We start from the raw sequence: 14,890 nt of genomic DNA on the forward strand, positions 1-14,890 counted from the left end.
GGCTCCAAACAGCTAAAGCTCAGTAACCCTTACACCACCCCATCACCACAACCCTGTAACTCTGGCTAACCAGAATCTAACTGAGCTTTACCCCTAGTTTTCAGCTGCTACTAGTAGTGACTACTTACACATTCAAAACCACAAACCTGGTGAAGTAACAATGGCAAAAACACCTGCAACCTCGAATGTGTCTCGGTTGACATCTTTAACCTGTGCAAACACTTTTGACACACTATCAAAAAAATAAATAAAATGTAAAAATCCACAACAGCTGCTTCATTAACTCCAAACTAGAGTCCAACCAATATATCGGTACATGAATATTACTGCATACTACATAATCTGCTGATATCAATGCATTATCTATAACATCACGGTAATCATAAGGCAACATGTACAAAGCAATGCAACTACTGTGCTGTTTAGAAGTGAGTAATATTGCCGAACAGTAGGTATGAATTTAATATTGCTCAATGATGACTGCAATGATCTGCACTATTTGCTGAAATCGTTTCAGTCGTTTCAATAATAGTCAAATAGGTATAGCCAATCACACAGCAAAATATGATCACGTGATTAGGCTAAGCCAATCAGACATGAGAAAGAGGCTGCATGTCATTAGCATAGATTATCATAACATTAGCAGCCTGAAATCCTCCATGTTGTTTACTCTCCACATAAAATACAGCCAGTGTGCAAAGGGTACTAAACATCCAGGAATATGAATATTGTGTTACACATATTTGAAGAGTAAACACATAAGTATACACATATGTGTTTACTTATGTGACTGTTGATGTTATTTATGTTTGTCCACCAGAGGGCACTCTGCAACTTCCCAGTTGGCAACAAGTATTTGGAACTCCAGGAACATCCAGCTGATTCAAGCAGTCAGGAGAGAACAAACAAGTAATCATCCTGTGTTGTGACAATGAAGCAAGTTTCTTTTTAAACTGCATTGTCATGTTATTTTGATGAGTCATAAATAACTACACATAACATATAAATATTAGGGACACCAATTTATGTTTTATGAGTCTGAAAGAAAACGATATCAGCCAAATATATCATATTTTTAATCACTAAATATGAATATTGGTCTTTAAAAATCCTTTAACAAAAATAACTGAATTGTGCTCTCATTCCAAGACAAAACTGCACAATAACAAACAGGGAGCTGAATCAATCAGTCAGAGTCTACAGGAAGAAGGGAGCTTTAATATCTCAGCTCTCCGGCCTCAGGTGTAGGTCATACAGCAACATCCAATAAGCTCCTGCAGAACAAAGCACCCAGCAAACACCAAAACAGAGACACCCAGTGCCCAAGTGTAGTCACAACTACCCCAAAAACAGAAATGTCAATGGACTATGATGCGTCCTGGATCAAGGTGTTGCTGGAGGAAGTACAGAATAAAATTATATTTTAAATTGGATATCTTAATTTTAGTATAATGATATATGACAATGATCTATTATATTCAAATTCTGTGCAAAAATGTTATGTTTATTATTGAAATTAGGCTCGAAATAGCAAGACTGCATAAGCTGAATCTAAATTATGTTTGACATACTATGAATTAGCTATTTTAAATATCCAGGTTACAAAGCAGTCTGAAGTCCCATGCTGAACATTACAGGGACACTAGCGCCATCTTTCTGCAGCTCATTTATACAGAACGGTCTCTGGAGTTGCACAGTAGAGTGATGCAATAAAGTACAATTTTGACTATTCAGTGTACATAGTTTTACCATTTATAGGCTAATGATGAAGCTTTGTCATTAGTTGGACATCTAATATTGGATTTTACATCCAAATTCTTTGAACAGAATATTAATACATTAAATCTCAATGACATTTAAAAGCAATAGTACTAAAAGTATCTTACTCACAATAGGATTTTTCCAACCACACCTCCTCCAGCAATATCTTGATCAAAGAGAGAGTGCACCCTCTGAAAACTATAATTGCATTTTGGGTAGGAAACACAAACTGGACACTTTTTGGTAAATGAAACTGATTTAATAATTAGCATTACCAAACATTTGCATGACTCATTAATGCATATTGTTCTGACAGCTTATGGCACCATCAGTGAAATGAAGTGCTAGAACTCTCAAATCAATGAGAAATTTTTTTTTTTAAAAATATAAAATTCAATCGTCGCACAATAAACAGATCCAGAATTTCCTGAAATGTCATTTAAACCATTTCAGTGACAAACGTGTACATAGAATACAGGAAAAAAAAAAAATGGAGGACTGTTAACAAAAAAGTCCTGATGAACTACTTGTGTGTATGTGAAGGCGTGGGTGGAAGGAGGAGGCGATCGGTCTTCAGACTTTCATCTTTCGCATCACCTGCAAGTTTGGAAGAAAGAAAAAAAATAAAGATTAAACCAGAACTCAGAGGAAAATGCATTTTAACACAATATTTAATGACATCTGAATTCACTCAAGTGTTATTAGTGTTTCACTCGTGAGAAATGTGGACGTCCATCTGATTATTTATATAAAAAAAAAAACCCCACACACCATGGGCTGTTCTGTTAGTGTGACAACCACCAACCAGCCTGTAGGGAAACAACACCACAGAAACTGCCACAAAATGAGCTAAGGTGACTCAGTTTCTATTAATGTGAAACTTTTACGACTTCGTGTGAGGTCATCTTCCTTCTGCAGTTAACTTTTATTACAAGTTATTGTGTCTTCATCTCCTCATCAGATTGTGTACCATGCATCAATGGTATGCACTCAGTTTGTTAGTAATGGAGTATCACTAATTATAGAAAAAAAAAAAGACTGCTCCTGTTTTTTCTCCTTGTCTTTTTTTCCCCCAGTCATGACCCCTCAGCTGTTTACCATTACAGCTCAAAATAATCAGAATATTGTGAAAACATTTTTTCCATGTATATGTCCTGTATTCATTACATGCAAAGTAAATTTTTTTTTGTTTGTTTGTTTAAATTTTGATGAATGTGGCTTATAGCTCATGAAGCTCTGAAATTAGAATATTTTATTTGGAGTTTATTCATTTAATTAATATTCAAGCGTGGAGAGGCAAAAAATCCAAAGTGTGTGAAGTCCAGTGTGAAGTTTCCGCAGTCTTGTGATGATTTCTGGAGCTGATGGTTTCACTGTCAACAGTGTCCAACAGGAGATTTTAGATACTTCATACTTCCATCTAATATGAAGATGCCAATTTCCTTTTCCAACAGGACTTAGTTTTGATTCTATGGGCAATGCACTAATACTAAATAGTTTGCTGACCATGTTCTTACTGTGCTCGCCTGAACTGAACTGACCTCTGCAGAGAATCTATGGTCAACCCTGAAGGAACACTCGATCCACAAATACAGATGAGCTGAAGGTCACCATCAAAGCCTCCTGACAGTGTCACACGCTCCACACCTCCTACACCTACCACACCGCCTCGATACAGGAATTTACCATAAAGGAGCCCCAACCAAATGCTGTGTGTAAATGAACTTACTTTTAACATTTATATAATGTAAACCTTTCTGATTGATCTTACTAGTTCTTCTTGTTATTGTTAGGAAATATTCTAAAAATCTAAGATACTGGATTTCTGACTTTCATGAGCTATACATCAAAATGATTAATTATTATTAATCAACAAATTGCAATAGGAAGCTTGAAATATTTCACTCTACATATATGACAGTTTACCTACATTTCTTAAAAAGAAGAAGAAAAAAAAAAACTTTCATGATATTCAAATCTTTTGAGATGCACCGTTATACAGCTGAGGGTTATGACTGGAAAAAAAAAGGGCACCAGAAGATCTCTACCTGAGGAACTGATGCTTACTGTCAGTAACATTTCTTATTGTTCTTCAGGTAAAATGCACAAAGTACAAAATGAGAAAACTCCACCTTGAATGATTAAAGTGTCTCCTTTAAAATGAAGATTTGTCTGTGTATGTTTACCTTGCGAGCGCTGGCTGTCAATCCAGGAGACTTTGTAAATCTGCCAGTGGCTTGGGGAGATTTCCTCGATCCTTTCGTTGCCACCTGCGGTGATTTGAAGCTTCCAACTTTTCCAGCTTGTCTCATGGCACGTGAACTCCCCGACGGCTTTTGTTCCTGGCATTTGCGGGCACTTGTCGGAGCAGGCAACTTTTTCAAACTGTTGCCTGGGGATTTTCGTGCAGAGCCGCGCAGCTTGTTCAGATGTTTCTTCAGGTAGTTGTCCTTTTTTGGGGTGTTTTCAATCGTAAACATCATCGACTGCCTCCGGTCAGCCTGACAATAATGCAAGTCAATCTTAGCACAGCGCTCATAAACGGATTTAACAGTATGAATAAAATTGTCACATTTTCCACAAAATTTAGGATAAAATTGCTCACTGGACTGGGGGCCGGGTGGAGAGAAGAGCTGGAACGTCCACTGCTCATGTTCTTGTTCTTGGGGGTGAGTGGACGAGGGAAACAGCTGGCTCTTGTCTTTTGCTTCAGTTTGAGATAAAAAACAAACATTAGGCTCCATTTTTAACGTTTTTCTACTTAGCTCTGGTGACTGTTCAGTAACTATGCATCTGCTATTCATTGATTATTATAGTTTGGAGAATAACACTCAAAACACTGTCAGCATTTTTAACAAGGATCCCTTTAACTGACTTCTTCCACTTAAAAGTGAATTTTAATTAATTTTAAATAAAGAGCTGGACCAAAAATAAAGGTGAAACACATATTATACTACATCCCGTTAAAACATTTCTAGAAGGCTGATTAAGTCAGAATATATCAAATATTCCTGTTCATACTACTTCAACTGTTCAACCAACCTCAGGTGACATCTGATGTAGAGACAGGTTTGATGAAGCCCGATTTGTGCCTTTTGGGCTTCTCAGCTCATAGGAGCTGAGAGTCTTTGACGGTAGCTGGCCTGGCATCAAGGACAGACGGTCGGGACGAGTGCCGGCAGCAGCCCCCGCCTGTCCCAACATGAGAGAGTGCCGATGGGAGATGAGGGAATCCCGCAGCTGGCCTGGAATCATGGACACCCGACGGATTGTGTCAGACGGGTCGCCTGAACGTAACTCTTCCTCTGTGAACACCAATGGACCATTTCTGCCAGTCTGCAAGAAGAAAGGAGGATTTTTTTTTTTTTTAATAATAGCAGGACAATAATTTAATACTCAAACCATCTTTCAGCACTGGACAAAGACACTGACTCTCCAGTAATTATTACAACAACTCCATACTGCCATGATGGCTCAACGATAACTTAACAACGATTAAACTTCTGTACTCAATAAACTGACTTCTAATTAGGAATTAAATCACTGTATGACACATTTGGCATCTGTTTGCTGCACTGTGCAGTGTTCCAGTGTTCCTCTCATCACCTCAGACTCTACAGGGTAGCTGCTCTTCAGATGAGGCAGACAGGCCTTGTTCCTGGACTGGAGCTCAGCAATCCTCAGCCAGTCTTCAGGTGCACCGTCAGGCTCGTTCTCTGCTCCCACGCAGAAGGTACTGACGGCTGAAGGGAAACCGTTAGAGGGAAATAATTAACACACACATGCCGTGCTGAAATTTTACAGTTGCTACCATGGACATGCAGTCAATTTAATTTTTATATCAGTTCCAATTTTGGCTTCAACCAATTATTAAAACAAGATAAAGCAATCATTGTATTGCATTCAGTTTCCTTTATGTTTGCCCCTCTGTTAAAGTCCAAGTTATAGAGGATAGGGGAACTTAAAAATCTGCAGGTAGTCATGTTTAATAATTGTTAAATCAATAACGACCAAATAATTTTAATTATGATTGTTGCCACAGTGAAGCAGAATTAATTGTTATGACTATAAAGAATAAAAAAGGATACTGCAGCTTCTCTCTAAATCAAAAGTCAGAGAGTTCCAAAGTTAAATATTATTTTGTCAAGTGGATACTTTTTTTGTTGCTGTGCCATCAATGAGTTTTCCATTTACAATAAAATGACTAATTAAAATCGGAAGTCACTGCATATCTGAAACCTGGTGTTTTTATATACTAATTCAGGGTATAGCAGTCTGATGTTATAAATATCTTATGTATGATCATTGTGGTTCTTAAATCTCAAGGAAGATATAAATAAGGGAGTCAGGATTCATGTAACATTTCTTAAAGCGAAAAAACCCCCAAACCAAAAACAAAAAAAACAAAGTTCAGATCTTGGAAGTTCTCAAGGAAGGAGGAAAACTCATCCTTTAACTTAATTCAGGTATTTGCTTACGTTGTGCATGGATGGTGCTCCGTCTGTACCCTGGAAGCCCAGTGAGTTGGTCACTGGCACAGCTGGTCCTTCTGGTCCTTCTGGCAGGGCTGTTAAACAGCTCCGTACACACAGGCTGGGCAGAGATGGCATTGGAAAGGTTCGGCTGGGAGCGCGCTAAAGCCAGGCTGTAGAAGGTCTCATCAGCTTCACTGCAGCCAGGAGTCTTCAACAGATCAGAAAGCAACAGTCAAAGCTACAGTAATACTTGAGTGGGAGTGCAGGGATACTTAGAGAGGGAAACTTATGACACTAGATGCAATATTTAAATGTACTGTTACAGTGCTGGGGGGAAGTAAGAAGTACTGCAACAAATCAGAGATGTACACAGGGCTAATAGTCAAATAGTCTTTCAGTGTGAAACAAAAGTGAGCTGGTGAGATTCCTCATTAGAGAAATCTATTAGTAGATAAATTAAAATAATTGGTTTAAAAAAAAATAAATAAAAAAGCAGCATGTACAGTGAATATTGAAATATACAAATTTCAGTGTGTGTGTGTTATTGTGAGCATGCAGTAAGTCTGTGTGAGTTTCCTCCACCTTGGTCATAGTGATGTTTATAACCTGTGTGGTTCTGCGCCGTTTGACAGATGAAGTTGGATTTTTTAGGGTTGAATTCATATTTCCTTCTGCCCTGGTCCTGGAAGAACATTAAAAAAAAAAAAAAAAAGTTTTTCATGAGATGTTTGAAGCAGATAGATCAGTGATTTTTTTCCCCCAATAAAATCAAATCAAAGTTAGACATCTGTACAATTGTACAATTTCATACAATTAAAATTAGGAACAAATGTTAAAGGGTCTGAATCATAACACTTTATGGACTACAGTAACTAGGAAAATAAATGTAGGCTCATTAAAGGGTTTCAAATACTGTAGCTCTGTAATCACATGATCAGGGGACAAGACAGACTTACTGCTGATTCTGAAATCTTGCCTTGATGACAATATTAAAAATTTCAGTGGAATATGAATCCAAGCAAATAATCACAACCTAATGTAGGGCTAAAAAAACAGACCGGTAAAGGAGAAAGACCACTTTCAACACTCAGCAGGATAAAAGCATCTCTGTCCTTTAAAAAACTCTCCCTGTAACAACTACAAGCACACATCTTGACTTGCCTGGTGTTTATAGGTGTAAAGTACAAAGTTTCCAGCGACTCGCGGCGTTTGGCTGCCAAGCGTTCTGAGCTGCGAGCAAGTGGCGTGCTGGATTCACCGGGCTCTGACAGCTTTCTGCAAGGGTTAAAATATAAAAAACAGAGTCGTGTGCATTAAAATCACTATTCCCAGAACAGTTTTCCAAAAATCAGCAGCATAAAAATAGCACCTGCTTCACACAGTGAGTCTCTGTATGCAGCAACATACACACAGGTGATTTTAGTGGGTTAGCAGGTGTCTACCAGGATGGGTTTTGTCAGTGCAAAAGCAGTAATGAAACATCACAGGTGTGTTGTTGAGATGGGCCACTGACCCTGACAACGCCAATGTGTCTGTTAGGTAAGAAACAATTCTGAGACTTTAACCCAGCTTTTACCTTGTGGAGTTCAGAGTGCCTTCCAGCGTGCTCTGGTCTAGGCTGTCTGAGCTCATGGCTCTCTTCACCTGTGCTCTAGTAAAAACACCTGAGTCTGAGTAGGGGGCCTCAAAGAAACCCAAGCCTGCTGCACTGCCTCCATTGGAATGAATCTTGTTCTGTGCTCTCAAGTTATGGTCAGCAAAGGTCAGCTACAAATAAAGATAGTGACAGAACAGATTAAAATACAAAAGAAAGAAAGTATGTTTTCAATTTCTTCTATGTGAGGATGTTTCTGCTCAGTGTTCAGTCTTCATGCCTCAAACCACAGTACCAACCTGTGCCTCCAAGCTGGCCACCTTGCTTGAAAGTGTCTTCTCGTTGGTTTTGGCCTTGTCCAAATCCAGTTGAAGCAGCTTTTTCTCCATGATAATAGTCTGCATTTCACGTTCTTTAACTTCAAGAGAACTTTTGAGCGCATCCACTTCCTCTTGGCTTTTCTGGAGAAGCTGCTTCTTGCTGTCGTAATGACTTGCAGCCTTCTCCATCTGTGGGATTCACGTAAGTCCAGAGTATTTATCAGACAGAAAGTAAAGCACAACAAATTACAATATATGTGAGTGTTTCTGTGTGGACTGTTTGTAGTCACACCAACCTGAGCCTTGTAGTGTTCAGCAGCCTCTGATTTTGTTGCAAGCTGTTCCTGTAGCTCTCTCCTGATCAGCTCCATTTCTTTGGATTTCTCTCTCTCCTTCAACAATTTCTCATTCTCCAGTTTCAGTATTTCCAGCTCTTGTTGCAGTACAGATTCAAACTTACGTGAGACTGCATTCTCTCTCTCTATGGCCTGATTGGCCTGAAGAAGTCTCTCTTTCTCACAGACCATGGCTTCGACTTGTTTCTGCAGAATTCCCTGATCCTTTTCTGCCTGGAATATCCTGGTGAGAAGTGCCTCTTTTTCCTGAACAAGAACCTCCTTCTCTTTGAGTGTTGTAACCTGCAACTCTTTCAACCTAAGGTTTGCAGATAGTGTCTCTTTGTGTTGGTTCAGCTCTCCATTTGCTGATGCAAGTTGTTGCTGGAGGAGGTTTATCTGCTGAGCAGACTCCTGCTGAGTTTCAAGTAATTCCTGCTCTTTAACAAGAAGTCTTTGAGAAATGGTTTCGACCTCCTTTTTCAGATTCTGCATCTCATGTTGGAGAACATCAATCTGTTTGGAGCCCTCCTCTTTTATCTCAGCCATAGTTTTCTCACTGACTTCTGCTTCAACTCTTGCTTTTTGCACCAAATTAGACTGAGCAGTGACTTCCTCTCTGAGTGCATATATTTTTTGGTCTTTATCAGCGACAAGGGTGTTCACAAGGGACAACTCTGTCTGAAGGGTTTTAAGCTTCTCCTCAGCTTCCAGGAGGAGGCGTTCTTTCTCACTTTGAATTTCTTCTTCACGTGCTGAAATCTGTTTCTGCAGGATGTCCACTTGATGAACTTTTTCCTGAAGGCTTTGGAGTTCCTCCTGTTGTCGAGCATTTTCTTGCTTTTGCTGAGACAACAGATCCTCCTTGGACTGCATGTCTGCCTCAGCCTTCCTCAGCGAGGAGCCAAGAGTCTCTACCTGTTTCTTTAAACTTTGGATCTCTTGATGTTGCAAATCCCACTGCTCTGAGCTGTCAGCCTTCAGTATTACCATCTGCTCCTCCTTTGCTTGGATCTCATTTTTCATCCTGCTCATCTCTTCCTCAGAAGCAGACAGTTGTTGCTGCAGAAGCTCCTTCTGCTGAGCGCTCTCCTGTTCCTGTTTGTTAAGCATGACTAGTTGAGTCTGAACCTTCCCCTCTGCCTTTGAGAGAGAGTCTCTCATATCATCCAGCTGGTTTTTTAGAGTTTGGATCTCTTGCTGTAGCGTGTCCGAATGGATGGAGCCCTCTTTTCTAAGCGTGACCAGTTGTTTCTCTTTGGCCTCGACTTGCTCCCTCAGCCTTTTTATCTCCTCTTCAGAGGTCATCATCATATTTTGAAGTGAATCCTTTTCCTGAGAAAACTCCAATTCTTTCTGTGCCAGCAGGTTTTCTTTAGCCTGAACCTGCTCTGTTGCAGTCTTCAGCGATTCATTCAAACACTGTACTTGATCCTGGACAGTTTGGATCTCATTCTGTAGGGTCTCTGACTCCTTGCAGGTGTCAGACTTCATCTTTGCTACCTCAAATTCTTTAGTTTGGAGCTCCTGCTTCAGTTGACTGATTTCTTCCTCAAGAACTGCAATGGTTTTCCTAAGTTCCTCAATCTGAAAGGTGCATTCCTCTTGATGCTTGGCTATCAGAGCTTCTTTTGCTTGAACCTGGTCCTTGGCAATCTCAAGAGAATGGCTCATGTTTTTGATGTTGTTGTTAAGACTGTCAACCTCCTGTTGCAACAATTCAGTGCATGTAGAGGCCTCCGTTTTTAGCTGAGCCATCTGCTCCTCCTTTGCTTGGATCTCATTTTTCATCCTGCTCATCTCTTCCTCAGAAGTAGACAGTTGTTGCTGCAGAAGCTCCTTCTGCTGAGCGCTCTCCTGTTCCTGTTTGTTAAGCATGACTAGTTGAGTCTGAACCTTCCCCTCTGCCTTTGTGAGAGAGTCTCTCATATCATCCAGCTGGTTTTTTAGAGTTTGGATCTCTTGCTGTAGCGTGTCCGAATGTATGGAGCCCTCTTTTCTAAGTGTGACCAGTTGTTCCTCTTTGGCCTCGACTTGCTCCCTCAGCCTTTTTATCTCCTCTTCCGAGGTCATCATCATATTTTGAAGTGAATCCTTTTCCTGAGAAAACTCCAATTCTTTCTGTGCCAGCAGGTTTTCTTTAGCCTGAACCTGCTCTGTTGTAGTCCTCAGTGATTCATTCAAATTTTGTACTTGATCCTGGAGAGTTTGGATCTCATTCTGCAGGGTCTCTGACTCTTTGCAGCTGTCAGACTTCATCTTATCTACCTGAATCTCTTTGGTCTGGAGCTCCTGCTTCAGTTGACTGATTTCTTCATTAAGAACTGCAATGGTTTTCCTAAGTTCCTCAATCTGAAAGGCGCATTCCTCTTGATGCTTGGCTATCAGAGCTTCTTTTGCTTGAACCTGGTCCTTGGCAATCTCAAGAGAATGGCTCATGTTTTTGATGTTGTTGTTAAGACTGTCAACCTCCTGTTGCAACAATTCAGTGCATGTAGAGGCCTCCGTTTTTAGCTGAGCCATCTGCTCCTCCTTTGCTTGGATCTCATTTTTCATCCTGCTCATCGCTTCCTCAGAAGCAGACAGTTGTTGCTGCAGAAGCTCCTTCTGCTGAGCGCTCTCCTGTTCCTGTTTGTTAAGCATGACTAGTTGAGTCTGAACCTTCCCCTCTGCCTTTGTGAGAGAGTCTCTCATATCATCCAGCTGGTTTTTTAGAGATTGGATCTCTTGCTGTAGCGTGTCCGAGTGTATGGAGCCCTCTTTTCTAAGCGTGACCAGTTGTTCCTCTTTGGCCTCGACTTGCTCCCTCAGCCTTTTTATCTCCTCTTCAGAGGTCATCATCATATTTTGAAGTGAATCCTTTTCCTGAGAAAACTCCAATTCTTTCTGTGCCAGCAGGTTTTCTTTAGCCTGAACCTGCTCTGTTGTAGTCCTCAGTGATTCATTCAAATTTTGTACTTGATCCTGGAGAGTTTGGATCTCATTCTGTAGGGTCTCTGACTCCTTGCAGCTGTCAGACTTCATCTTATCTACCTGAATCTCTTTGGTCTGGAGCTCCTGCTTCAGTTTACTGATATCTTCCTCAAGAACTGCAATGTGTTTCCTAAGTTCCTCAATCTGCACATTGCTTTCCTCTTGCTGCTTGGCTATCAGAGCTTCTTTCGCTTGAACCTGGTCCTTGGAGATCTCAAGTGATTGGCTCATGCTTTTTATTTGGTAGTTCAGAGCGTCAGCCTCCTGCTGTAACAATTCAGTGCGTGTAGTGGCCTCAGTTTTTAGCTGAGTGAGCTGTTCTTCCTTAGTGTGAATCTCTGCATTTAGCCTCTTTATCTCATCTTCAGATGCCATCTTCTGCTTCTGGAAGGCCTCCATGTGCTGAGCACTCTGTTGTTGAAGTAGCTCTCTTTGCTGGACAGTCTCTTGTTGGGTTTTATCCAGTAATTCGTGCTTAAGGTGAATTTCCTGCTCAGCCTGTTTCAGAGATGAGCTAAGGTCTTCCACTTGAGCTGTTAAGATCTGGATTTTGTCCTGGAGAATTGCTTGAACGTTAGACTTCTCAAAAAGTAACTTGGCAAGTTCTTCTTCTTTGGCTTGAATTTCATCTTTGTTTTTGTTAGTTTCATCTGTAAGCATGTCAACTTCATCTTTGAGACTGTTAATTTGGTGCTCTTTAACAGCCAACAGAGAAGTAGCAGCCGCTAACTTTGTCTCAAGATCATTCACCTTTTCTTCAGTCTGACAAAGAAGATCTTCCTTTGCTTTCTTAATTTCCTGTAGTTTTTCAATTTCTTGTTCACACGCAGCAATGTGCTGTTGAAGCCTGTCCATCTGCTCAGTTTTTTGCTGCTCCACTTCCTCAAGTTGAAGCTTGAGAACCCGAATCTCTTCCTGAAGAACTGTCCTCTGTTCAGTTATCTCCCTGATTTCTTGCTGGTATCCCTCCAGCTGCTGAGTTTTAGCTTGAATCTCCAGCTCAGCCTTCGTCAGGGAGGAATGTGTGTTCTCCAGCTCACTCTTCAAACCCCTGATTTCAGTCTCCAGCATTTCTCTCTGGCAATTTAAGAAGAATTAACAATTATTAGCAAATCAAACAAAAAACAAAATCAAGATTTTGTATCATTTATGACAACATTTTTTAAATGCTTGATTACAAAACTGTTAGTTTTTACATATAATGCTGCACCTTACCTCTACTACAGGTCCCATATTCTCTCCTACGTCTTCCTGACTGGCCCTTTTTATTTCATCCTCCAAACAGGAAATCTTTCCTTGGAGGATCTGAATTTGTTCAGTGAGGAGCTCCTGAGAGGTGAGAGAGGAAGCAGCTTACATTAAACCCCTTTGCACAGAAAACCCAAAATGTAACTGAGAAATACGATTAGTTAAAAATCAACACAATACTAATATTTCTCTTCTTTATGTATGAGACAAGAGGAAGACATGAGTATTTCAGGGTGTGCTTCTTCCTGATTCTTTAATAGAAGTGATGGTTCCAATTCATTGTCTTTCGCATTTAGATTTCTTTGAAGGAGATGTTACAGGAAATCTGTCGTGACTCTGTAGTCTACCTTTTGAGCAGTTGTTTGGTCGAGCTCGGACCGTAGGAGGCTTGTCTTGTTTCTCCACTCCTCCTGAGAAGATGCTTGATTTTCTGTCAGTCTGCCAACTTCTGTCTCAAAGATGGCAAGCTGTGAGCACACTGCTCTCACCTGAGAAAATGTTCAAAGAAAGCCTTAAAGAAATATTACGAGAAAGTTTGAATCTCAACATTGACACGACATGAAGGGTTTCAACTAATGTCAAACCCACCGGGTACATGAAACACATGGCTGTTACTGAATCCCCTCATGAATGAGAATTCGGAATCACAGATTTAACTTAACATTGATCAGAGAGAAAATGTTAATTTTTTTTTTTTATTACCTGAGAAGAAAGCACTCCGTTCTCTTCTGTAAGTTCATCCACTTTGCGCTCCATAAATGAAGTGTTTGTCTTGAGGTCTTTATTTTGCTTCACTGTCTCTTGAAGACGTTTTTGTAAGCTGGGCAAAAAAAAAAAAAAAAAGGAGTGAAGGGGTTTCTTCAAATGTTTTTACACAAAAGTCTTTAGCTATTAAATATTTATTTTATTTTAACAAACACAATGTAAAGACTATAAAAGTATGTTGTGAGTAGTCCATGAGACACATTATATTACACTAGCACATGTTACATGTTACATAACTTTTTAGTCTGTGATTTTAGTCTGTAGTTTGGTGGTCACTGGGCAACATGGTGACATAAAATATCATTAGTAATTTTTGTGGATGTAAGTTAGATACTGCTGTGAAGTTAAATTGATCGAATGTTTTTGTAAGGTGTTATAGGTGCATAAATGCTACAAATTGGTCACTTTAGCCTGTTGTAATGTGGTTACTAGGCAACAAGATGACGATATCTGATTTAGAGCAGAACCTTCAGGGGCCTAAAACATACCCACGAGCCAATTTTGGTTCTTCAGCTCCTAATTGTGCAGGAGGCGTTCGCAAACAGACAGATTTCACATTAAAATAACTATTTATATAACCTACATCCTGCAAAAGCTTTAAAAATATCTATAACTGGGCGCCTGGGTGGCTTAGTGGTGAAGCCGGCGACCACATACACACGCCGCGTTGCGGTGCGGGCGACACGGGTTCACGTCCCGGCCCGTCGCCAATTTGCCCGCGTGTCTTCCCCCGTATCTTTCCCCCCCATTTACTGTCACTCTCCACTGTAGACAAAAGCCGCTGTGGCCAAAAATGCAAAAAAAAAAAAAAAAAAAAAAATCTATAACTAACAGCTCATTTGCTCTGTTGGTTTTATCACTTTGATAAAACGAGAGTTGATCGCTGTTCTTGGGTACTTACTCACTGTTCTTGATCTCAAGCTCACTGATTTGTTCTCTGGTAACATGCTCCTGATCACCCTGCTCTTCTTTCAGTTTATCCAGGCGGTACTGCAACTGGTTAATGTGAGACTCTGAAAAGAAGCAAAGTATGGAGCAAAGTCTAATTTGAAACCAGGCGAGGTATGAACAACCAAAATGAAAAGACAGACAGCATTACACAACACATTACATATTTAATTATTTTAAAAAAAAGTTTCACCCATTTCTCATCAGTCTAACAAAATGCATTTTATCCAAAACCCACTCATTTAAAGCCAGTACCTCTCTGTTCAATGAGCGCTATCTTGCTGGCCAGCTCCTTCTCCAAACCGTCTCTGTAGTCTCGCTCCTTGATCATCTGTCGCTGTATTTTCCTCAGCTGAAATTTAGGTGTGTTCATTACCTCCTCCAGAGGAGAACTGCTGTGTGAATAAAGCAGATCAGAAAGATATGCATTTACAACTAAATGATAACATCCTGTAGACTTTTTTCATATAG

The 14,890-nt window shown here is 40.1% G+C and overlaps 1 protein-coding gene across 10 annotated transcripts in view; it reads right to left on the reverse strand.

The window, feature by feature from the left end:
* Nucleotides 1-1,101: 1,101 nt before the first annotated feature.
* Nucleotides 1,102-14,890, reverse strand: part of numa1 (nuclear mitotic apparatus protein 1) — a 28,187-nt gene continuing 14,398 nt past the window's right edge. For 4 of the 10 annotated variants that reach the window (XM_030744129.1, XM_030744127.1, XM_030744126.1 and 1 more), the window contains exons 9-24: nucleotides 14,675-14,814; nucleotides 14,373-14,484; nucleotides 13,409-13,526; nucleotides 13,054-13,194; nucleotides 12,674-12,787; nucleotides 8,447-12,535; nucleotides 8,130-8,339; nucleotides 7,813-8,003; nucleotides 7,398-7,511; nucleotides 6,819-6,918; nucleotides 6,240-6,444; nucleotides 5,368-5,504; nucleotides 4,804-5,097; nucleotides 4,367-4,468; nucleotides 3,948-4,262; nucleotides 1,102-2,358 (exon numbers count right to left, since the gene is read on the reverse strand). In XM_030744129.1, the coding sequence (XP_030599989.1) occupies nucleotides 2,335-2,358; nucleotides 3,948-4,262; nucleotides 4,367-4,468; nucleotides 4,804-5,097; nucleotides 5,368-5,504; nucleotides 6,240-6,444; nucleotides 6,819-6,918; nucleotides 7,398-7,511; nucleotides 7,813-8,003; nucleotides 8,130-8,339; nucleotides 8,447-12,535; nucleotides 12,674-12,787; nucleotides 13,054-13,194; nucleotides 13,409-13,526; nucleotides 14,373-14,484; nucleotides 14,675-14,814 (6,406 nt within the window). In that variant the 3' untranslated portion in view covers nucleotides 1,102-2,334. Of the gene's footprint in view, nucleotides 2,359-3,947; nucleotides 4,263-4,366; nucleotides 4,469-4,803; nucleotides 5,098-5,367; nucleotides 5,505-6,239; nucleotides 6,445-6,818; nucleotides 6,919-7,397; nucleotides 7,512-7,812; nucleotides 8,004-8,129; nucleotides 8,340-8,446; nucleotides 12,536-12,673; nucleotides 12,788-13,053; nucleotides 13,195-13,408; nucleotides 13,527-14,092; nucleotides 14,152-14,372; nucleotides 14,485-14,674; nucleotides 14,815-14,890 lie in introns of those variants that run through there. The other 6 variants (XM_030744135.1, XM_030744133.1, XM_030744131.1 and 3 more) reach the window with 6 other exon arrangements.

This window comes from Archocentrus centrarchus, chromosome 13 (genome assembly GCF_007364275.1).
Source record: "Archocentrus centrarchus isolate MPI-CPG fArcCen1 chromosome 13, fArcCen1, whole genome shotgun sequence".
NCBI classification, from domain to species: domain Eukaryota; kingdom Metazoa; phylum Chordata; class Actinopteri; order Cichliformes; family Cichlidae; genus Archocentrus; species Archocentrus centrarchus.